Source organism: Leptopilina heterotoma, unplaced genomic scaffold, assembly GCF_015476425.1.
Source record: "Leptopilina heterotoma isolate Lh14 unplaced genomic scaffold, ASM1547642v1 Lhet_350, whole genome shotgun sequence".
Lineage (NCBI taxonomy): Eukaryota > Metazoa > Arthropoda > Insecta > Hymenoptera > Figitidae > Leptopilina > Leptopilina heterotoma.
In genome coordinates, this window is record NW_025111032.1 from 36,093 (window position 1) to 60,868 (window position 24,776).

Sequence of the window (24,776 nt, forward strand, 5' to 3'; positions counted from 1 at the left end):
AAAGGTGGGATTCGGAAGTCAATGAAAGTGGATTAAAGAATATAGGAAGTAAGAGTGGAAAGTAGAAGGTGGGAAGTGAGAGTGAAAAGTGGAAGGTGGGAGGTAGGCGTGGGGAGTGAGAGTGGGAAGTGGAAGGTGGAAAGTGAGAGTGAAAAGTGGAAGGTGGGAAGTGGGTGTGGGGAGTGAGAGTGGGAAGTGGGAAGTGAGAGTGGAATGGGGAAGGTGGGAAGTGAGAGTGGAAAGTGGAAGGAGGGAAGTAGGTTTGGGGAGTGAGAGGTGAGAGTGGAAAGTGGATTTAGGAAGTGGGAGTGGGAAGTGAGAGTGGGAAGCGGAAGGTGGTAAGTGAAAAATGGTAGTGGAAGGTGGGAAGTGAGAGTGAAAAGTGGAAGGTGGGAAGTGGGCGTGGGGAGTGAGAGTGGGAAGTGAAAGTGGAATGTAGAATGTGGGAAGTGAGAGAGGAAGGTGCGAAGTGGGAGTTGGAGGTAGAGGGTGGGAAGTGAGAGTGGAAGGTGGGAAGTGGGTATGGGATGTGAGAGTGGAATGTAGAATGTGGGAAGTGAGAGTGGAAGGTGGGTGTGGAAGTGAAAGGTGGTCAGTGAGTGTTGGAAGTGAGAGGGGAAGGCAGGAAGTGGGTGATATCAGTAATGACTTAAATCAAAAACTTGAAAGATTCTTTTATGGTTCCTCGAATTTACTTATTTACAGCAATCTTATAAGGTCGTGTAGAGGTCACACACGTGACACATGACATAAGTTTTGAAAATTTATCTAGGAATTTATATTTTATACTCAAGTGTCATGGAAATGTTATTGAAAAAATGTTTATTTGTTAGAATTTGTACTGACTCTAAAAATGATTGTACATCATAATTCGTGTATAGTTCAATAATAAAAAATTTATTGCCTTTCTAGATAAATCAAAAAATAATGCAAAAGAAACTATTTACCAAAAAATAAAATAGTTTCTTTTGCATTATTTTTTGCTTTATCTATAAACGAAATAACTTTTTTTATTCACTATCATACCAAAAAATGGAGTTTCAAAGAAAACATATCTTTTTTCTATTAGCTGTGGCAATTTTTTCTCTTGATCAGAATGCGGTAATGTATGGAATTATTTATAATCATGTTTTAAAACTACAGCACCACCTGAAACCACGCTTAATAAATTAATTTGAAAATAGATAATTTAATGTAATTAACTGAACTAGGGAGGACGAAATTAGATAACAACTAAATATTATATTTCGAGACATGTTTTTTTAGTAAATGCGTTTTACAGGCGGATGAAAGAAGAACTAGTAGTAGACATTTTGATGATGATATCTGTACTTTCTACGATTACACCAAGGCAATTGATGAGTTGCTCTTCACAGAAACCTCAAAGCCTTTAGTAATAATTATTGCTGATAATATGATTAAAGGCATTCAAAAAGCTAAGGATCTAACTCAGGATACAAGAATAAATAACAGAGAAAGTAGAGATAATCATCAGAACTCTCAGTTATTTGACAAAATATTGGAGAAAATTCATCTGTATGAATCAAAAGACATTTCCTACTTTGTCTATCCTGTAAACATGAGAAATGATTTATTGACAACATACTGTCAACGGAAACTTATAAATGATAGTTTTGTTGTAATGTTTCATTTTCTTAATTCGAAGAATGAGTTTCCTTTTGAGGAGGAAATTTTTATTCCACTAAAACCACACTCAATGTGCACGAAACAATGTACTTTTATCGAATATGTAGAAGAAAAAATGCAGATTGGTAAAACATTCTTTGAATTATTCGAATTACGAAAAAAATTGTTTAGCGAAGCGGCAAGAGAGAACTTTCTCATTTCTAAATCCGATAAAATTGATAACTCTCTGTTTTATCAAAAGTTAAATTCTCAGAACGTAAGTTCTATGATTTACTTTAACATGTTATTGGAAGAAATTCGAAATTCTTCCATTAATTTGAAAGATATGGTTGAAAGTACTTTTGTCGAAAAAAGCATTAATTGTTTTAAATCGAGATGTTTAGGAAATAAAGAGTTTAATTTCTTGAAAGATTCAGGAATACATGTACGGAATGTGTTAACTTTTACTGATTATTTAACTTTGCTAAACAGTACGATATTTTCGTTAGATAGCAGCGATGCATCATTCGGAAATCTTTGCAACATGATTCATTATTCGGAAGTAATTAAATTATTTTGCTTCATAAAGAATTTATCTGACGCTACATCCCTGAACATAGAAGCGTGGATAAGTAATTTAAAACTATTTGTGTCAAATTCATTGATGAGCCAACTATCATGGTTCAACAGATTGGTAGCTTTGTATAGAAATCAATATTATTTGGATGCAAATACGTCTGAAAGGGAGAAGAGCAAACTTAGTATGGAAATAGAATATATGGATAAAGATTTTAGACAATGGATGAAGTTTGCCTTGTCTTCTATAAATTACGTAATGGTAAGTAAAAGAAATTAATATGTACATATAACCTTTGTTAGTGGTAAGTGTAAGGTGTGAAGTGAAAGTGGGAAGTGGAAAAGTTGCGTCGATTCTGTAGCTTTCCCTCATTCCACTTTCCACCTTCCATTTTTCACTTTCACTTCCCTCTTTCCACTGTAACTTCCCACACCCACTTCCCACCTTTCACACTAACTTCCCACACTCACTCCCACTAATCCACCTTTCACTTTCCACTCTCACTATCCACTCCCACTTCCAACCTTCCACTCTTACTTCCCACCTTTCACTTCCCACTCTTACTCTCACTTCCAACTTTCTAGTCTTACTTCCTCCACCCACTTCCCACTCCCACTAGCCCACCTTCAACTTTCCACTTTCACTGCTTACTCCTACTTCCTACTCTCACTTCCCACTCCCACATTCCAATTTTCACCTTCCATTTTTCACTTTCACTTCCCACCTTCCACTTTTCACACTAACTTCCCACACTCACTCCCACTAATCCACCTTCCACTTTCCACTCTCACTTCCTACACCCACTTCCCACTCTCACATTCCACTAATACACTTCACACTCCCACTTCTCACTCCCACTTCTCACTTCTACTTCCCACTTTTATATCTCACCTTCTACTTTTCACACCCAGTTTTTACTCCTACCTTTCACTTCCTACTCCTACTTCCCATATTATGTATTTTTTTACTTCCCACTCTCACTTATTATGTTCCACTTTCACTTTCCAACTTCTATTTTTTACATCTTCTTTTTACTTTTACGCTCCATCTTGCATTTTTCACACCTTCTTTACAATCACACTTACTTCTCTCTTACTTTCTACCAAAGCACTCTTCATCGTTAATCACGTATTTTCATTTAAAAGTGAAAGTGTTGTGAGAGCGTGGAAGTGGAAAGTGAAAGTGTAAAATTGGAATGAAAAGTGAAAGTAGAGTGTGAGAGTTAAAAGTATAAAGTGAAAGAGGAATGTGGGAAGTCAAAGTGGAATGTGCTAAGTGAGAGTTAAAAATGAAAGTGGAAAGTGAGAGTGGAAAGTTGTTGTAAGAAGCGGAAGGTGGAAAGTGAGAGTAGAAAGTGGAAGGTAGGAAGTGAGAGTGGAAAGTAGAAAGTGGGAAGTGAGAGTGGTGAGTAGAAAGTGGGAAAGTGGTAAGTGCAAAGTGGGAAGTGGTAGTAGAAGGTGGGTAGTGGGTGTGGAATGTGAGAGTGAAAAGTGGAAGGTGGGAAGCAGGTGTGGGGAGTGAGAGTGGAAGTTGGGAAGTGTGAGTGGGAAAGTGGGAAGTGGTAGTGGAAGGTGGGAAGTAGGTTTGGGGAGTGAGAGGTGAGAGTGGAAAGTGGAAGTTAGGAAGTGAGAGTGGGAAGCGGAAGGTGGTAAGTGAAAAATGGTAGTGGAAGGTGGGAGGTGAGAGTGAAAAGTGGAAGGTGGGCGTGGGGAGTGAGAGTGGGAAGTGGAAGGTGGAAAGTGAGAGTAAAAAGTGGAAGGTGGGAAGTGGGTGTGGAGAGTGAGAGTGGGAAGTGGAAAGTGGGAAGTGAGAGTGGAATAAGGAAGGTGGGAAGTGAGAGTGGAAAATGGAAGGAGGGAAGTAGGTTTGGGGAGTGAGAGGTGAGAATGAAAAGTGGAAGTTAGGAAGTGGGAGTGGGAAGCGGAAGGTGGTAAGTGAAAAATGGTAGTGGAAGGTAGGAAGTGAGAGTGAAAAGTAGCAAGTGTGAAGTAAGAGTGGAATGGGGAAGGTGGGAAATGAGAGTGGAAAGTGGGAGTGGGAAGTGAGAGTGGGAAGCGGAAGTTGGAAAGTGAAAAGTGGTAGTGGAAGGTGGGAAGTTGGTGTGGGAAGTGAGAGTGAAAAGTGAAAGGTGGGAAGTGGGAAATAGTAGGTGGGAAGTGAGAGTGGGAGTGGGAATTAGGAAAGTTACAGAATCGACCTCCAGAATAACATAAAAATGTCTTCCTTTACCTATTGTGCATATCTACTCTTTTTTTCATATAAGGATTAAATATTTCATTAATAAACACTTGAAAAAATTATTTTTCAGAGAGGAAAAAAACTTGAACAGCTGTATGAAACATTTGAAGATATTACTATATTTTACGAGTATTGGGAAACAATTGATGAATTGCTTTTTGACGTAAAAATCGACAAATTAGTAATAATCTTAACTGATGATGTTGCAAAAGGAATTCAAGTTCTCGAGAAAATGACCAACAATGAAAGGGTAAAACCGAAAAAAAATCGAGGTGATCTACATTATACAAAACAGTTCCTGTACGATATAATAGTGGCGAATTTTTATTTGTTTCAATCCAATGATACTTATTACTACGTCTACCCCACTCAACTGCAAAACGATATGTTGATGTTTTACCTCCATTTTATGATATTTAAAGATTATTCTAAAACCACATTCCATGTCGTTAAATTTGAAAAAAGTTTCACTCTTTTAGGAGATAATCAGTTCAGTTTTACTGACATTGTGATTCCAGCGATACCAAATCCAAATTGTGGGATAAATTATAGTATCTTAACAGTTTTAATCGATTATAGTTTAGTACATTCATTATTTTATTTTCAAAATTCATATACTTTTAGAAAATATGCCACTGAGGATAGAAATTTGTCGTTATTGTTAAAATTCCACAATTCATGTGAGGAAAAAACCTATTTTATGGAAACTAAAATGCAAATTTTTAACGCCTTAAAATTTCAAAGACCAGCGATTCTTTATGATTATGCCATGAATCATATAGCATATTTCAAAAATGTGAATTTACGGAGAAAAAATGAAATATTCCTCAATATGAATAAACTTGATGATGTTTTCAACCTATCCAAAATAATAAAATCTGCTTATAAGAATCTAAAATCACTGAATGGCAATAATAATTTAAAAGACCTTTGCAGTTTTAAAGAAAATTTCAAACTTCTTAAATTATTTTGCTTTTTAAAAAATAATTTGCTCAGTGTCTTCGAAGCGAAAAATTCCGAGAAATTTGTGCCGATAAAAACACTAATTCAAAAACTGGAGAATGTTATCACTGCATTCTTGAAAAATTCAAATGAGTGGTTAAATAAATTGCTGTCAATTTATTACAATGTTTACGATTGGGATAAAGTTGTGATTCTAAGGGAATTTCAAACTCTGTACAAAGAGATAGCATACATTACGAAAAGAAATAAGAAATTATTTAAGAGAATTCTTCATCTTGTTGAAGAGAAGACAATGTCTCTGAAAAGTATTTCATGTCCATGTTCATGTTTATTGTTGGGTGGCGAAGAATATAAATTGCAAGTTACAACGGATATTATACATTTTAATGAATTCTTCAAAAAAAACTTTTGTCCTGGACCTATAAAAATTTATGAATTTTTTGCTCTTGATAAAATTATATTTGATAAAAACTTAAAAGCGGGTCATAAGGAAATGAACATTAATATAATTGCACCAATTTGGGAAATAACATCAAAAGTAAAAATAGATTTGAGTAGTGTCAATATAAAAGAGGTAAGTCTATAGTGTTTTGTTATTTATTTTTGCTTTAACTTTTCACTACTTAAACTTATAGTGTGGAATAATTTAAATTATTAGATTATTATAGCTAATTTTGCAAAATGATTACAGGGGAATTCTAATTCAACTGTAACATCGGGAGGGAACTTTTTTGGAATCTACAAAACATTAGAAATGACCACTAACGATCAATTAAAAATTGATGTTTCGAGTGGATATGCAAGAAATGGAAAAGGACTATTACTATCATTTAACAACAGTGTCTCAATCAAATTTGAGGGAACATTACGAATAAAATCTTTTAATAATTATTACAATCAATCACGAAGAGAAATTTCTTATCACATCTCCGACGTAGTTAAAGAATATAAAAAGTTTCTATTGTCATCAATGTTAAAGTACAATAATAGTGACTATAAATTTTTGTACACAAATCTCAGTAAGAACAATGAAATATTAAGTGACTATACAACGTTTGATATTATTAACGAACTACTCGATTTGGAGTATTTCTATTTACAAGATACTAACAAATTAGATTCGCTGTTTATTTTAAATGTTTATCAAAGTGGAATTATTCATAAAATAATGGACGAGAGAAAGGGTATCCAATCAATGAATAATGGCGATCAAACAATTCAACATTTAAATACATTTTACACCAGAAAAATTAAGAATTTAGAAGAAAACTTTTACAAGAAACCCATTTTTCACATTAATGATTACTTGAAATATATTTTATCGGACGTAAACAGTATAAAAAATCTGAAAATTTTGAATAGATTTCAAATAATTGTTAACAATTACACTAAGGAATTTAAAAAAGAAATTATCGAAGCAGACAAGAAAATTAGTGAACTTGCAGTTTACGTAGACGATAAAATAAAAGAATTAAATCATAAAACTGAAAAAATAAAATCAGAAATTGATAGTTTGCATAAAGAAAAGGTAAATGAAGCCCAACAGTTAATCAATAAAGAAACTCAACTAAGAAAGAATAAATTGTATAAAACAATATTTGATGTTTCAAAATTTTTGTGTATAGGACTGGGACTTATAAATCCCTTTTTTGGTGTGGCTGGTGCAATAATTCTAACTGGTGCCAGTGTATTAGAATCAAAATTAATTACCTCTTCTGATGATATTATGCATGTGAATATACCAACAGTAGTTCGTGATAAATTGCCAAAAACCAATGACTTTGATGATCAGTCGCAACAAAATTTTTTAAAAGTTTCACTTCCAGCATCTTGTTCGAAAAATTTTAAAGATCACATCAAAGCTTACGACGATTTGAAAAAACAACCAACAGCTGCTGTCGAAAGTATACACAGAGAATTAAATAAAGACAATACAAAGATAATAGTGGAGAAAATTAAAGAATCACAAGTTATGTGTTCGACGAAAAGCAAACCAGGTAAATGTGAAAATGATTTGATTAAAAAACATAAAGATGAATTGAATTTGAAGGGTTCTTACAATCAGCAGAGACATAGCGAAAAAATAAGAACTTTCAATAAAGTTGCTTCATTTGCCGAGAATATTCAATCGGGACTTGATGTTTACAACAACATTAGAAAAAGTGATTTGGAATTAAATCAAATATCAAATGACTTTGTTGAAGTTGATCAAGATTTAGATAACTTGATGAAATTTAATCAACAGGTTGACAGAACTTTAAAACCAGAATTAGAAAAATTGCGAAGTATTCTCTATGGTTTTACCGAAGGTTTTGTCAATGCAACGACAAGCACTTTTCTCCAATTTCAAAAATGGAACATTGACACTATATTGACGAAATATTTCCAAAAGTTAAAAACTTGGGTTAAAGATCTAAAGGTTGAGGATGAATTCACAGAAATATTGGACAATTTACATAGAGCTATACAAACGAGTATTAAATTTCACACTCTTGTTAGAGATTTTAGGTCAAAAATTAACAATGCAAACTATGTGAAAGACCTTGCTGCTGCTCCATTTTATGAAATATTCACAAACGATCCTTCTGTACGAGCAGCTTATGACAAATTGAGTTATTTTTATTATTCAAATCAGATAATTGACGAATACAACAAATGGATAATTTCCTTCAAGCAGTACACATTTCCCTACATGAGTCATTATCCCGAAATAAAAGAAATCTATTTTCTGGATACCAATTCCCCTGTGATAAGAGCGAACAGCATAATCCAATCCATGAAATCAGTAAATAAACATTTGAATAAATTAAAAGCTGAAGGATATTCATCATTTATTGATTTTAGAAATGGGGACTTTGGAAATAGAGTGAGACATCCTGCTTTTTATGAATGGAACAGCAACAGAGATTACTCAGCTATTAAAAATATTCTTGATGGTAAACAAGTGAAATTGTTTGCAAATATTTCTCATTTTGATAAATATAATGCAGTGAAATTTCGGGATATTAATCTTTTGATTAGTTCAAATAATCATGAGGATGAGGAATTGAGAAATGATTTGAGAAATGTTTCCTTGATGCTGACACATAATGGAGATAGTTATTATAGGTGTGATGATAAAATTCATTTAATCCAATCGGGTGTTCTGCAGCTAAACTTTGATACAATATATTCTAAAGCGGATCAATTTATCGATGGTGAGAAAAATGATTATGTTCTGAGTCCCTTTGCTACGTGGACTGTGCAGCTTACGAATATTATGGAAAACGAAGAATTTCAGTCATTGGCAAAATATGCTGGACATGTTAATGTAAAATTGGTTGGGAATGGCAAATACTTGAGATTGCATAAAAATGTTTGTCAAGACGATTTGAGGGTTTATTATGGGGATCAACATTTTTAGTCGTCAAGCATTTTAATAGTTTCACTTTCAAGCAAAATTGGTTTTTATTTCAGTTTCAAAATAACTTTCAATCGACTATCACTTTTACTTAAATTTTATTTTCACTCCACTTTCATTTTCACTCCACTTTCACTTCACTCAAACTTTCACTCTAACTTTATTTTCACTCCACTTTCACTTCACTTTAACGTTTACTCAAATTTTATTTTCACTTCACTTTAACGTTTACTCAAATTTTATTTTGACTCCATTTTCACTCCACTTTCACTTTCATTCATACTTTTTATTTTTACTTCACTTACACTCAAATGTAATTAATACTCTAATGTCAATTTTACTCAAATTTAAAGTTTACTCCATTTTTACTTTCATTTATACTTTTTATTTTCACTCCACTTTCACTTCACTTTCACCAATTCATATTTTATTTTCACACAACTTTCACTTTTACTCAAATTTTAGTTTTACTCCATTTTCACATTCATTTAAACCTACTTTTTATTTTCACTCTACTTTCACTTCACTTTCACTCAATTTTAATTAACACTCCACTATCGCTTTAACTCAAATTTCATTTTCACTTCACATTCGTTTCACTGTAACTTTTACTTAAATTTTATTTTTACTCCACTTTCACTTCACTTTAACCTCTACTCTAATTTTATTTTCACTCTACTTTCACTTCACATTAACTTTTACTGTAATTTTATTTTAACTCCACTTTCACTTCACTTTAACTTTTACTCAAATTTAATTAACACTCCACCTTCACTTTCACTCAAATTTTATTATCACTTTACTTTCACTTCATTTAACTTTTACTCAAATTTTATTTTTACACCACTTTCACTCCACTTTCACATCACTTTAACGTTTATTCAAATTTTATTTTGATTCCATTTTCACTTCACTTTCACTTTCATTCGCACTTCTTTTATTTAATTCACATTCACTCAAATTTAACTACACTTTCACTTAACTTTTAGTGAAATTTTGTTTTCATTCCTCTTTCACTTTTACTGAAATTTCTTTTTAACTCCACTTTCACTTTACTTTCACTTTCATTCGCACTTTTTATTTTTAATTCACATTCACTCAAATTTAACTACACTTTCACTTAACTTTTAGTGAAATTTTGTTTTCATTCCTCTTTCACTTTTACTGAAATTTCTTTTTAACTCCACTTTCACTTCACTTTCACTTTCATTCGCACTTTTTATTTTTAATTCACATTCACTCAAATTTAACTACACTTTCACTTAACTTTTACTGAAATTTTGTTTTCATTCCTCTTTCATGTTTACTGAAATTTCTTTTTAACTCCACTTTCACTTCACTTTAACTTTTACTTAAACTTTATATTCGCTCCACTTTCACTCCACTGTCACTTTACTTTAACCTTTACTCAAATTTTATTTTGACTCCATTTTAACTCCACTTTCACTTTCATTCATACTTTTTATTTTTACTTCACTTTCTCTCAAATTTAATTAACACTCTACTTTCACTTTTACTCAAATTTTAAGTTTACTCCATTTTCACTTTCATTTATACTTTTTATTTTCACTCCACTTTCACTTCACTTTCACCCATTCATATTTTATTTTCACTCAACTTTCACTTTTACTCGAATTTTATTTTTACTCCATTTTCACATTCATTTGTACTCTTTATTTTCACTTCACTTTTACCTAACTTTTACTCAAATTTTATTATCACTCCACTTTCGCTTTTACTCAAATTTTATTTTCACTTCACATTCACTTCACTTTAACTTTTACTCTCATATTCTTTTTACTTCACTTTTACCTAACTTTTACTCAAATTTTATTATCACTCCACTTTCGCTTTTTCTCAAATTTTATTTTCACTCTCTTTCACTTCACTTTCACTCATTCATATTTTATTTTCACTCCATTTTCACATTCATTTATACCTACTTTTTATTTTCACTCCACTTTCACTCAATTTTAATTAACACTTCACTTTCGCTTATACTCAAATTTCATTTTCACTTCACTTTCACTTCACTTTAACTTTTACTTAAATTTTATTTTTTCTCCACTTTCACTTCACTTTAACCTCTACTCTAATTTTATTTGCACTTCACATTAACTTTTACTTCAACTTTATTTTCACTCCACTTTCACTTCACTTTAACTTTTACTCAAATTTAATTTACACTTCACTTTTACTTTCAATCAAATTTTATTTTTACTCTACTTCCTCTCTACTTCAATTTTCCCTTAAAATTTTATTTCCCCTCAACTGTTACTTTCAATTATATTTTATTTTCATTTAAGTTTTACTTTTACTCAAATTTTATTTTGACTCCATTTTCACTTTCATTTATACTTGTTATTTTCACTACACTTTCACTCCACTTTCATTCAAATTTAATTAACACTCCACTTTCGCTTTTACTCAAATTTTATTTTCACTTTACTTTCACTTCATTTTAACTTTTACTCAAATTTTATTTTTACGCCACTTTCACTACACTTTCACTTAACTTTCACTCAAATTTTATTATCACTCCACTTTCACTTCACTTTAACTTTTACTTAAATTTGATTTTCATTCCACTTTCACTTTCAGTCAAATTTTATTTTCCTTTTACTTACACTACACTTTTACTCAATTTAATTTGATTTCACTTACACTTTTACTCTTAATAAATTTTGAGTGAAAGCGAAGTGGAAGTAAAAGGAAACTATTATTTGAGTGAAAGTGAAAGTGGAGTAAAAATGTAGTGAAGATAAAATTTGAGTGAAAGGGAAGGAAAAATAAATTTGGAGTAAAACCGAATGTGAAGTGATAGAGAAGTGAAAGTGAAAGTGAAAATAAAAAGTATTGAATGAAAGGTGAAAGTGGAGTGAAAATGAAGTGAAAATAAAATTTGAGTAAAAGTAAAATTGGAGTGGAAATAAAACTTGAGTGAAATTGGATTGACAGTGTTGTGAAAGTGGTGTGAAAATAAAGTTGAGTAAAAGTGAAGTGAAAATAAATTTTTATTGAACCTTGTCAGCTTGGTGCCTCCCCAAATCATTAAAATAGACTATCTCATGAGCCCAAATTTGAATTAAGTTAATAATTTTAATTTATCCTAAAATTGGGACGCATGATCATTCTCCAAATGTCATTTTTCTGAAATGTCATTTTACCGAACTGCACTTTTGCGAATAGTCATTTTTGCGAGAAGCCAATTTTGCGAAATGTCACTTTTGCGAATTGTCATTTTTGCGAAAAGCTATTTTTGCGAATTGTCAATTTCCTGAAAAGTCATTTTTGCGAAACGCCATTTTTACGAATTGTCAATTTTCCGAAAAGTCATTTTTGCGAATTGTCATTTTTGCGAAAAATACAATAGAAAACTTGTAGGTCTATAAATTCACCTTTACAATTCGTAAAAATAACTTTTCGCAAAAATGACTATTCGCAAAAATGACAATTCGTAAAAATGGCAATTCGTAAAAATGGCGATTCGCAAAAGTGACAATTCGCAAAAATAACATTTCTCAAAAATAAAAATTCGTAAAAATGTCGATTCGCAAAAATAACTTTTCGGAAAATTGACAATTCGTAAAAATGGCGATTCGCAAAAATGACAATTCGCAAAAATAGCTTTTCGAAAAAATGACAATTCGCAAAAGTGCAGTTCGGTAAAATGACATTTCGGAAAAATGACATTTGGGAAATAATCATGCGCCCCCCTAAAATTTAATACTTTTTTCGTTTTTATCAGTCTAAATTGTTAAAAATCCGTTTTGAATAAAAAAAAAATTATGTGAAACTTTGTAAAAAAAATTTCTTTCTCCCACACTGTGAATTAAAAAAAAATTAACTTCTATGAATCCGCATTAGTAATTGATTGCATAAATTATGTTTTGTAACAGTAAAACTTTTGCAAATACGTGACAAGTTTATATTCGATTTTAGAAAAATGTCCCATTAACTTTGAGAAACTCACAAATTCTATTGTACGTGAGTAGATAAAATTCGTCGTCAAGATGCATAAAATGATTCGATTGCAAACTTGGTGAAGATAACCACCCATAAATGTCCAGATATGGCTGAACTCCAGAACCTCCTTTATTTCTTCACTTCTCCGATTGCCAGGTAATGAAGTAGCCAAGAAAGATTTCCAGAGTTTTATTACCTTCGCCATGATTAATTTACAACCTTCACAACGAAGCATAATTTGTTTTTTAAATCTATTATCATCAATAATTATAAAGTTAATTATAAAAAATATGGTAATTAAATTAATTTTAAATAAAAAAAATTAAATCTTAAATTGTCTCTAAAGTTTCATTTTAGAAATCCTGAATTTTTTCCATTCAACATGTTTTAATAAATAATTTTTTTAATCAAGATTGTATTGGTAGTTGAGTATTTATTAAAATACAAGGTAAGTTGAAACCTAAGTGAATAAAGTTTCAATTATTATCTGTCACGAAAAGAACTCCGATAAGATTGTTAATTACAAACTGCATTTTTTTTTAAATATTCTGTAAGAAATAATTTACAAATAAGTGAAATAATTTTTTTTTATTATCCTAAAACTATATACAAAAAGATACCAAATACTTTTTAATATTTTTCCACATATGATTAATGAAAACGGACGTAAAAAATAATTAACTAATTACATGACTGATTATATAAGTGACATATATTTAAATGTATTCGTTATCGTGAAAAATGCTTCTGTCTCTTCGTTTCACAATGAAAAGATTTTCAACGTCTGTCTGCTTTAGAAATTTTTCAAAAAATTGATAAAAGTATTAACCATAAACGTTAGCTTTTTAAATTATGTACTTTATTATTGCTATAAATTGCAAAGGAATTGAAATTATTTAAAAAAATATTGTAAACTGAAACTGAATCTTTTATTCATGTTCTTTTTGATATAATATTACAACTATTGAAACAGGAATTAGAAACAAGTTTGACAACTTTTCATTATCATAAATATGTTCCATCTTTTTAAAAACTGCAGACAATGCAAATTTTTTTGTACAATTTTCATATGCTTTAAATCACTTGGAACAGAAATATGTTTAGGAATATATTTTCCTTTTTTTTAACCACATCATTAGTGATACTACTCTTCGGAGGATTTTCGACGACAATTTTTATCGTAAGTTCTATAGAAATCTTTATTTATTTATTTGTTTTATTATTAGAATTTTTGTTTTATTTATTAAATAATATTTAATAAATCTCCCACTACGTAGTGGGAGATCTGTCCTAGACGGACCCTAAAGTGTTAGATTTATATTCCATTGATGGCTTAGTACTTATTTCTTAATATTACCAAAACTGTGTATTTAATATTCTTGGTAACATTGAAAAGGTTTTTGCTATTTTAAGAAAGTTAATTAATTAATAATTTTAGAATTCAGCGCCAACTGAAGATGGATCGTCGTCAAGTAGTAATGGTGGTGACATGACTACAAGTTCAGCTGGTAATGGCAACGATGGATCTACTACTAACTCGGGAGATGGTAGTTCCAGTAGAAATAGTAGTCCAAGTTCAGGTAGTGGGGACAACGATGGATCGACCACTAGCTCCGGAGGCTCTGATGGAAACAGCACACCAAATTCTAGTAGTGGCGACAATAATGGATCGACCCCCAATTCTGGAGACTCTGATGGAGATAGTACTCCAAGTTCTGGTGGTGGCGATAATAATGGATCGACCCCTAATTCTGGAGGCTCTGATGGAAATAGCACTCCCAGTTCTGGTAGTGATGACGATAATGGATCGACCCCCAATTCTGGAGGCTCTGATGGAAATAGCACTCCCAGTTCTGGTAGTGATGACGATAATGGATCGACCCCTAATTCTGGAGGCTCTGATGGAGATAGTACTCCAAGTTCTGGTGGTGGCGATAATAATGGATCGACCCCTAATTCTGGAGGCTCTGATGGAAATAACACTCCCAGTTCTGGTATTGATGACGATAATGGATCGACCCCCAATTCTGGAGGCTCTGATAGAAATAGCACTCCCAGTTCTGGTAGTGTTGACGATAATGGATCGACCCCCCCTTCCGGAGGCTCTGATGGAAACAGCACACCAAATTCAGGTAGTGGTGACAATAATGGATCGACCCCCAATTCTGGAGGCTCTGATGGAAATAGCACTCCCAGTTCTGGTAGTGATGACGATAATGGATCGACCCCTAATTCTGGAGGCTCTGATGGAGATAGTACTCCAAGTTCTGGTGGTGGCGATAATAATGGATCGACCCCTGGCTCCGGAGGTTCTAGTGGAAACACTACTCCAAGTTCGGGTACCGGCGATGGATCAACGCCAAGTTCAGGAGGAGGTGGGACCACCCCGGATAATAAAGGAAGCAGCACATCAAAACCCGGTAACGGAAAAGATGGTTCCAAAAAGAAATGCTTCTTTCGTCCGTACTGTTACATCAGAACGAAAATTAGAAACTTCAATTGTCGAATTGTTCGCGGACTACTTAAAATTAAGTTCTTGAATTTTATAACCAACGCCCGTATATATTCCTGGTATGTCCATAATTGTTGATGAAATAATTTATATATACATGTGAGCATCTAATAAAATCTCCAGTCTACCAATACTCCCTAACTGTCTAAACTAATTTAATTCCTTATATAAAAAGAATAGATATGCAAATTAGATAAAGGGCCATACTTAAATTACGTAACGCTTTTTTATTTGAGACTACAAAAAAAAACTAACTTGTTAATAATATTAACAAAAAATATTTTTTGTTCTAGATTTTTCAGTCGTTTATTTACTCAAGGAGAAGTACAAATATTATTTTCGATAAAACAAAAAAAATTTCTTCGTTTATCCGTTTGAAAGATTCTGACCCAAATACCTAAAAAGTTTGTTTCCCTTGAAAAAATGTTGCGCAGTTATTTTTTTAAATAGATTCAGCATTACGTTATTCTTCATATACAAAATAAATAATTGTCTTCGATTTTATTTTTAAAGATTAATAGATTGAAAAAATTGAGGACGCAAGAAAATTGAACGCTTTTAATTGAATATTCTCTTTTCAAAAAAATTTTTCCAAACACCTGTGTTTATTTTAATTAAATTAAGAAATGTCTAGAGTGCAGTAGAAATTTTAATTTATTGATAATACTTTGAGATATAATTTCTTTTAATTTTGGATAGTTTGTCCTACTTTTATTTTAGCGTTCTATTTGAATGGTATAGTCGTATTATATTTATACACATGTCTACAATGTTAAGAAGTAGACAAAATAAAATAAAATTGCAAGCACGAGAATCGATAAATTTTCCACGTACCTACGAAGTACTTAACATTATTTTTAAATCTATTTTTTTATTTTGTGACTTAATTATTAATCATTACTCATTATTATTTATTCATTATTATTATTATTATTGTAATTAATTGTTATTATTTATTATTATATATAATTTTTATAATTATAAAAAAATCTTTTTTTTAATTTAAAGTTATTTTTTTTTTACACAGAACTGCGTAGTGTAATAATGATATATTTCATTTTATTGTGCACAATATCTGTGCAATCGGTGCTTTCGTACCAGGTAATTAAGTTTAAATTGTTCTTAAAATTTTTAATTGTTTAAAGTTTAAATATATATTTTTATATTGTATACTTTTAATCACTTGTTATCATAATTATGACTACTTTTCTACTAAGAAATTAGAGAATTAATAAAGTGCTTTTAGATTCAGGAATCTGGGATATTCGATAAATTATATGATGCTTCTCCAATTGTCAGGAAGGGCAGACAAAAATTGGTAAGTTATTATATATTTTTACTTTACTGATTGCAAAAAAAAAGATGTCGCAGTATATTGCGCTCTAGCTTAAAAATATCAAAACGCATCTCAATTACATAAAAAATTGGTTTTTACTTAATTAAAAAACTTCATTCATCATTAAAACGAATCTAGGTGTCATCCAGGCATTAATGACACCTAACAACCGTCACTATTCTTTTGATAAGGTACGTGATAAAATTTATTTTTACGAGACTTAATTTCTCTAGCCTGACGCCGGAGTTTCTAACGGCAACAAAACAGCAAATTCAGGTAGTGGCAATAACGAAGCATCGACGCCTGTCAAAGAAATTCCTAACGAAAACAACACAATAACTTCAGGTAATGGCAACAACGAAGCATCTACCCCTGTCTCCGGAGGTTCAAACGGAAGCGGCACAACAACTTTAAGAAGTGTAGTCAACGATGAATCGAACATTGACTCCGGAGTTACTAACGGAAGCAGCAGAACAACTTTAAGAAGTGTAGTCAACGAAGCATTGATCCCTGTCAAAGAAATTTCTAACGGAAACAACACAGCAACTTCAGATAGTGGCAACAACGAAGCATCTACCCCTGTCTCCGGATTTACTAACGGAAGCAGCACAACAACTTTAAGAAGTGTAGACAACGATGAATCGAACGTTGACTCCGGAGTTACTAACGGAAGCAGCACAACAACTTTGAAAAGTATAGTCAACGATGAATCGAACGTTGACTCCGGAGTTACTAACGGAAGCAGCACAACAACTTTAAGAAGTGTAGACAACGAAGCATTGACCCCCGTCAAAGAAATTTCTAACGTAAACAACACAGCAATTTCAGGTAGTGGCAACACCGAAGCATCGACCCCCGTCAAAGAAATTACTAACGGAAACAACACAGTAACGTCAGGTAGTGCCAACAACGGAGCATCGACCCCTGTCTCAGGAATTTCTAACGGAAGCAGCACAACAACTTTAAGAAGTGTAGTCAACGATGAATCGAACGTTTCCTCCGGAGTTACTAACGGAAGCAGCACAACAACTTTAAGAAGTGTAGACAACGATGAATCGAACATTGCCTCGGGAGTTACTAACGGAAGCAGCACAACAACTTTAAGAAGTGTAGTCAACGATGAATCGAACGTTTCCTCCGGAGTTACTAACGGAAGCAGCACAACAACTTTAAGAAGTGTAGCCAACGATGAATCGAACATTGCCTCGGGAGTTACTAACGGAAGCAGCACAACAACTTTAAGAAGTGTAGTCAACGATGAATCGAACGTTTCCTCCGGAGTTACTAACGGAAGCAGCACAACAACTTTAAGAAGTGTAGACAACGATGAATCTAACATTGATTCCGGAGTAACTAACGGAAGCAGCACAACAACTTTAAGAAGTGTAGACAACGAAGCATTGACCCCTGTCAAAGAAATTTCTGACGTAAACAACACAGCAACTTCAGATAGCGGCAACAACGAAACATCTACCCCTGTCTCCCGATTTACTAACGGAAGCAGCACAACAACTTTAAGAAGTGTAGACAACGAAGCATTGACCCCTGTCAAAGAAATTTCTGACGTAAACAACACAGCAACTTCAGATAGCGGCAACAACGAAACATCTACCCCTGTCTCCCGATTTACTAACGGAAGCAGCACAACAACTTTAAGAAGTGTAGACAACGAAGCATTGACCCCTGTCAAAGAAATTTCTGACGTAAACAACACAGCAACTTCAGATAGCGGCAACAACGAAACATCTACCCCTGTCTCCCGATTTACTAACGGAAGCAGCACAACAACTTTAAGAAGTGTAGACAACGATGAATCGAACATTGACTCCGGAGTTACTAACGGAAGCAGCACAACAACTTTAAGAAGTGTAGACAACGAAGCATTGACCCCTGTCAAAGAAATTTCTGACGTAAACAACACAGCAACTTCAGATAGCGGCAACAACGAAGCATCTACCCCTGTCTCCCGATTTACTAACGGAAGCAGCACAACAACTTTAAGAAGTGTAGACAACGATGAATCGAACATTGACTCCGGAGTTACTAACGGAAGCAGCACAACAACTTTAAGAAGTGTAGACAACGAAGCATTGACCCCTGTCAAAGAAATTTCTGACGTAAACAACACAGCAACTTCAGATAGCGGCAACAACGAAGCATCTACCCCTGTCTCCCGATTTACTAACGGAAGCAGCACAACAACTTTAAGAAGTGTAGACAACGAAGCATTGACCCCTGTCAAAGAAATTTCTGACGTAAACAACACAGCAACTTCAGATAGCGGCAACAACGAAACATCTACCCCTGTCTCCCGATTTACTAACGGAAGCAGCACAACAACTTTAAGAAGTGTAGACAACGAAGCATTGACCCCTGTCAAAGAAATTTCTGACGTAAACAACACAGCAACTTCAGATAGCGGCAACAACGAAACATCTACCCCTGTCTCCCGATTTACTAACGGAAGCAGCACAACAACTTTAAGAAGTGTAGACAACGATGAATCGAACATTGACTCCGGAGTTACTAACGGAAGCAGCACAACAACTTTAAGAAGTGTAGACAACGAAGCATTGACCCCTGTCAAAGAAATTTCTGACGTAAACAACACAGCAACTTCAGATAGCGGCAACAACGAAGCATCTACCCCTGTCTCCCGATTTACTAACGGAAGCAGCACAACAACTTTAAGAAGTGTAGACAACGATGAATCGAACATTGACTCCGGAGTTACTAACGGAAGCAGCACAACAACTTTAAGAAGTGTAGACAACGAAGCATTGACCCCTGTCAAAGAAATTTCTGACGTAAACAACACAGCAACTTCAGATAGCGGCAACAACGAAGCATCTACCCCTGTCTCCCGATTTACTAACGGAAGCAGCACAACAACTTTAAGAAGTGTAGACAACGATGAATCGAACATTGACTCCGGAGTTACTAACGGAAGCAGCACAACAACTTTAAGAAGTGTAGACAACGATGAATCGAACATTGACTCCGGAGTTACTAACGGAAGCAGCACAACAACTTTAAGAAGTGTAGACAACGAAGCATTGACCCCTGTCAAAGAAATTTCTGACGTAAACAACACAGCAACTTCAGATAGCGGCAACAACGAAGCATCTACCCCTGTCTCCCGATTTACTAACGGAAGCAGCACAACAACTTTAAGAAGTGTAGACAACGATGAATCGAACATTGACTCCGGAGTTACTAACGGAAGCAGCACAACAACTTTAAGAAGTGTAGACAACGATGAATCGAACATTGACTCCGGAGTTACTAACGGAAGCAGCACAACAACTTTAAGAAGTGTCATCAACGATGCAACAACCCAAAGTTTAGGAGTACGTGTATCGACCCCTGTTACTATTAGAAGCATCACTTCAAGACCCAGTAATGGAGAATATAGTTCGAATAATAAATGCATCTTCGGTCTCCACTGCTACATTAAATCAAAGTTTAGAAACTACAATTGTCGAAATGTTCGCAGACTACTTAAAATTAAGTTCTTGACATTTAGAACGGATGCCCGTATGTATTCCTGGTATGTGGATAATTGCTGATAAATCAATTTATACATATGTGATCATCTAATAAAATCGCCAATCTACCAATTCTCCCTAAGTGTTGTAACGTTGATTTTAAATAATCATATTATAAAAACCGAATTGAGTTTTCGCCGAAACTTATTCAGTTAATTCTTAATTAATTATTATAAATTAATTGCGGTAGCCAGAATCGAATTCAACATTTTATTTTATTAGTATATTTCTGAATTGCATAGAATCAATATAATACCGAAATATTGACTTGTATAAAATCATATTGTTTAGCTCAAGAGAATTCCACACGTTCTGGTTGATTATAAAACACAATGTTATTTATTATTATTTAATTATCAACCGACCGAAAATGTGTCAGCAATTAATGAATTATCGGAAGATTGTCGAAGGCTAAAGCGTTCGGAGAAGTTATGCACAGCTTGCAAACGAAAATTGTGAATAGTGTCTCGATTTGTTAAATTTCAACAAATTATAATTTTGCGAGATTAGTTTCTTTAGCTTACAGTATAAATTTACTGTGAAAATAAAATTACGAAGTTAGGTATTTTTTTGTTGCTGTAATATTCATAAGATTACTTTCTATGCGGATAAAACACACTTGACTTTATTATAATGACATTTACACAAATAATATGTAAATTTCTTTATTAATTATTTATAAATACTTGAAAAAGTTTTTTTTCACTTGAACAAATGTTGCGTAGTTATTTTTTTAAATAAATCAAACATTACATTATTCTTCATATACTAAACAAATAATTGTTTTTCATTTTATTTTTAAAGATTAATAGAATGTAAAAATTGAGGATAAAAGAAAATTGTACATATCTATACCAGTTTTATTTAAATATTCTCTTTTCAAAAAATTTTGTTCAACACCTGTGTTTATTTTAATTAATTTAATAAATGTTTAGAGTACAATAGAAATTTTAAATTTATTAATTTTGAGATATAATTCCTTTTGGCTTGGCTAGTTTTTCGTATTTTTGTTTTAGCGTCCGGATGCGTCCTATTTAAATGGTATAGTCGTATATATTTATACACATACCTAAAAATTTAAGAAGTAGACAAAATAAAATTGCAAGCACGAGCGTTAATAAATTTTGTACGTATCTTCGAAGTACTGAACATTATTATTTTTAAATATATTTTTTTCATTCTGTGACCTAATCGTCAATTGATATAAAATCATTTTGTTTTAATTTAAAGTTATTTTTTTTAGACAGAACTGCATAGTATAATAATGATATATTTCATTCTATTGTGCACAATATCTGTGCAATCGGTGCTTTCGTACCAGGTAATTTCTTGTTATCCTAATTATGACTACTTTTCTACTGATTGTGAGGAATTAGAGAATTAATGAAGTGTTTTTTTTTAGATTCACAAATATGGGGAATTCGATAAGTTATATGATGCCTCTCAAATTACACATAAAGACGGTAATTTTTACTTTTTACATACAAATTGTAAAAACTTAATTTTTAAAATATCGGTTCCATGCTTAATTAATTTTCCTTAAATTAATATCTGCAGACTATGAAGTGGTGGGGATTAAACACTTGGTTCATAAAAGAAGTTCTAATGATATTATTATTCAAACTGAAATTAACGGAATCGACAAGAAACTTTATTTGAAACCAACGAAAGGTTTTTTTGCTGGTAAAAGAACAAAAGTTTGGTTAGCGAAAGTTGATCCAAAACAGCCGGACAAGTTTATTTATACTCCACGTTCAGGGGTGAGACAAATTTATTAAACGATTTTGATAAAAGTTATTATTCTGAGTCTTCTTGATTGAAAAAGAATTTTTATTATTGTTTTCTTATAAGATAATGGAGAAAGTGGGTACTTTTTATCAAGACAGGAAAACTTCGACGACACTTTTGCACAAAATTGACAGGCAGGGCAGATCAACGTTTGTGAGTTATTTTATATTTTTACTTTTACTGATTGTAAAAAAAATGCTGCTTCGCGATATAAACGTGCCACACCTGATCCTCGCTTTGGCTCACCAGTGGATTTTTTTTTTTTTTTTTTTTTTTTTTTTTTTTTTTTTTATATTATTGGTTGGTTTTGCTAATGATTTTCAGTGATTGCTTATAGCATTGGCTATAGAGATTTTTATATATTATATGTATGACTTTAAAAATTATAATTAAAGACTGGTACATCTGGAGAGTATGTGATAAGGCCACTACCTGATTATCTTCTACATGTAGAGTCCACGTCTACAAATAATGAAAATAACGAAACATTGGTAAACACTGTAAATCATATGATTTACAAACAAGACATTCAGGATAATGAAAACCCTTATGGTAGGTTTCCAGACACCTTGATGTTAACTTTAATCGACTACTGTACATTTTTATTAACTCCATTACCATTTCAAAAAATTCTTATTTACTGTAATTAATTAAAAAAATTTCATTATTTAGAACAACGTACTTTCAACAAAAATATCTCCAAGCGTGAAGTTTATGCTAAATCAGAATCAGGTGATCCAAAAATCATTTACCCGGAAATCATGATATTCGTTGATGATACACTGTTCTCGTAAGTAGTAAACTAAATAGTAACTAGTTACTTAATAGGTTGTAAATAAATATTTTTCCCGCCAAAGAGGTCTTTATCTTGTACTTTCTTAACTTTTTCCTAGACGTTTCAATAAAAACGTCGAAAAAACAGTGGAGTACATACTTTCCCTATGGAATGGTGTTGACCTAAGGTACAGAGATTTTAAGAATCCGGAAATATATTTAAATATCGCAAGGATAATTTTAGTGGAGGTACTTTTATATTTTTAACATACGTTATACATTTTTGGAAAATTTCACAGATTTCATTTCATCAATGTGATTATACTGATTATAAAAATTATACCAAAATTATCTGTAAATATTTACACAGGGTCCTTTGCCCTTTGAAGACAATATTCTTGCGCCCGATGACAGAAATAAAATGTTTGACGAAAAGGTTTTGAACTCTTTCGGAAACTTTTTGTACAATGAGGATAGAATTGGATTTAAAAGAGACTACGACGTGGCTATATTAATGACTGGAAAGGATTTAATAAATATGAATTACAAAACTACGACAACTGGTAGGTTGAGAATTTTTGTAACATTAGCTAAAATGTGACATTGAGTGGAAATATAATTGAGCTAGATCCAAAGTTTCTTTAGTAAACAAACAATTTAACCTTGTCTGGAATTTTCCGATGATATATGACATTTTGGTTTCTTTTTAGGTATTTCATTTGTAGGCGGCGCTTGTAATAAGACAGCATCGGCCTATAAGATTAAAGCTGTAGGAGTAATAGAGGACAACGGTGGTTTTAAGGGAATTAAAGCAGGAGCACATGAATTAGCTCATTTGTAAGTAGACATGAATCATTAGAAGAAAATAATTTAGGGTAGTGTAACGGAATAACGAATAAACTATTAGAATTGTTTTTTATAAGGACTGTTACATTTTCTTTGTCTGGTGGAGTGAAAGGAACTTTAGGATTACTTTTTAAAAAGAGTTTTTTTTGTAGTTTTTTAGAAAAGGATCTTTCTTGATTTTTAGATAATTGTTTATTAGCCATTTGTAAAAATATTATTTCTAACAACTTACCATTATAGAATCGGTGCTCCACATGATGGCGATGCAGCATCGTCTTTCGGTGGACCTGGAGCTGAAACATGTTCATGGGATCATGGTTACCTAATGAGCTATGAACGTCTTGACAGGAAGCAATTCGAGTTTTCTTCATGCAGCAAACAGTCGATCACTTACTTTACCAGGTAGAGTAAAATTTCCCGTCTTTATTTGTTCAGATTTTTTTTTGTGGAGCTTATCAAATCGCTGGGTCTAAGTTTTACATCCAAAGAGGAGTTTTTAGATGATAATTTAATATTCCTTTCACGTTTACTAAAATTTTACTACAGTCTAGCTCGTGCTGAATGTCTTCGCAATAATCCTGCTGAGAAAATGGGAACTGAAAAACTAACCAGAATATTGCCTGGTAAACTAGTGTCACTAAATGATCAATGCAGAAAAAGTGGATTCTATGCAGCACTTCATGTAAGTAACTAACTTTCTTTTTCTGAAAAAAAAACTAGTTCTGAATAAAGTTTTGTATTCTTTGTCATAAAATAATTGAAGGAAAAGAAAAATTTTGATTAGAAAACAGTGATGTAAATTAAAAATGTTTTTAACAAATTATTTCAGAAAGATGCAAGCGTGTGTCTTGATTTGTGGTGTTTGGAAAAACCGGTTGGATTTAAAGGAAAGATGACTTATCAGTCAACCCAGGCTGCTGCTGAAGGATCATATTGTGGTGACGGCATGGTAAGTTCAGTAATGTTAGAGAAAAGGAAAAATATCTAAATATTTACGATTAATTTTACTTTTTTAGTATTGCTTGGACGGTGAATGTGTCGAAGAAACGGATACAACTTAAATCATTTTCTTCTGACAAAAGACAAATGAGAACTTGTAGGATTTTTCAGTTTACTCAAATACTCTCTAAATTGTTCTAATTTACAAATAAATTTTAATATTCTGATAAAGATTTAATTTCCCACACGATGTGAATCGTGAC

At 32.6% G+C, this 24,776-nt stretch overlaps 3 protein-coding genes across 4 annotated transcripts; all 3 read left to right on the top strand.

The window, feature by feature from the left end:
- Nucleotides 1-1,003: 1,003 nt before the first annotated feature.
- LOC122505189 lies at nt 1,004-20,775 on the top strand. The gene is made up of 9 exons (XM_043616670.1): nt 1,004-1,101; nt 1,283-2,464; nt 4,512-5,978; nt 6,096-8,806; nt 12,730-12,787; nt 14,209-15,190; nt 16,310-16,383; nt 16,529-16,600; nt 16,852-20,775. The coding sequence occupies exons 1-9, from the start codon at nt 1,033-1,035 to the stop codon at nt 20,185-20,187; spliced, it is 9,951 nt and encodes a 3,316-aa protein (XP_043472605.1). The 5' UTR covers nt 1,004-1,032; the 3' UTR covers nt 20,188-20,775.
- LOC122505191 (uncharacterized transmembrane protein DDB_G0289901-like) lies at nt 13,849-15,385 on the top strand. The gene is made up of 2 exons (XM_043616672.1): nt 13,849-13,950; nt 14,209-15,385. The coding sequence occupies exons 1-2, from the start codon at nt 13,867-13,869 to the stop codon at nt 15,358-15,360; spliced, it is 1,236 nt and encodes a 411-aa protein (XP_043472607.1). The 5' UTR covers nt 13,849-13,866; the 3' UTR covers nt 15,361-15,385.
- A 358-nt stretch (nt 20,776-21,133) lies between the features above and the next one.
- On the top strand, nt 21,134-24,744 carry LOC122505192 (venom metalloproteinase 3-like). 2 transcript variants are annotated; one of them, XM_043616674.1, is made up of 14 exons: nt 21,134-21,292; nt 21,410-21,487; nt 21,569-21,629; nt 21,724-21,926; nt 22,018-22,107; nt 22,350-22,506; nt 22,627-22,744; nt 22,848-22,977; nt 23,099-23,291; nt 23,439-23,565; nt 23,815-23,976; nt 24,121-24,256; nt 24,404-24,523; nt 24,591-24,744. In XM_043616674.1, exons 2-14 carry the CDS (start codon nt 21,431-21,433, stop codon nt 24,633-24,635), a joined length of 1,599 nt encoding a protein of 532 aa, XP_043472609.1. In that variant the 5' UTR covers nt 21,134-21,292; nt 21,410-21,430; the 3' UTR covers nt 24,636-24,744. The 2 variants fall into 2 exon arrangements, with proteins under 2 accessions (XP_043472609.1, XP_043472610.1); XM_043616675.1 differs by having other exon boundaries at nt 21,183-21,292; nt 21,414-21,487.
- The last annotated feature ends 32 nt before the right edge of the window (nt 24,745-24,776 follow it).

Excerpts from the sequence above, each read along its gene's own strand:
- LOC122505189 (XM_043616670.1), top strand. The coding sequence starts at position 1,033 with ATGGAGTTTCAAAGAAAACATATCTTTTTTCTATTAGCTGTGGCAATT. Across the intron at positions 2,465-4,511 it reads CTTCTATAAATTACGTAATG|AGAGGAAAAAAACTTGAACA; the intron begins GTAAGTAAAAGA and ends ATTATTTTTCAG. Across the intron at positions 16,601-16,851 it reads GGAAGGGCAGACAAAAATTG|CCTGACGCCGGAGTTTCTAA; the intron begins GTAAGTTATTAT and ends TAATTTCTCTAG.
- LOC122505191 (XM_043616672.1), top strand. The coding sequence starts at position 13,867 with ATGTTTAGGAATATATTTTCCTTTTTTTTAACCACATCATTAGTGATA. Across the intron at positions 13,951-14,208 it reads TTTCGACGACAATTTTTATC|AATTCAGCGCCAACTGAAGA; the intron begins GTAAGTTCTATA and ends TAATAATTTTAG.
- LOC122505192 (XM_043616674.1), top strand. The coding sequence starts at position 21,431 with ATGATATATTTCATTCTATTGTGCACAATATCTGTGCAATCGGTGCTT. Across the intron at positions 21,630-21,723 it reads TCAAATTACACATAAAGACG|ACTATGAAGTGGTGGGGATT; the intron begins GTAATTTTTACT and ends TAATATCTGCAG. Across the intron at positions 23,977-24,120 it reads TCGATCACTTACTTTACCAG|TCTAGCTCGTGCTGAATGTC; the intron begins GTAGAGTAAAAT and ends ATTTTACTACAG.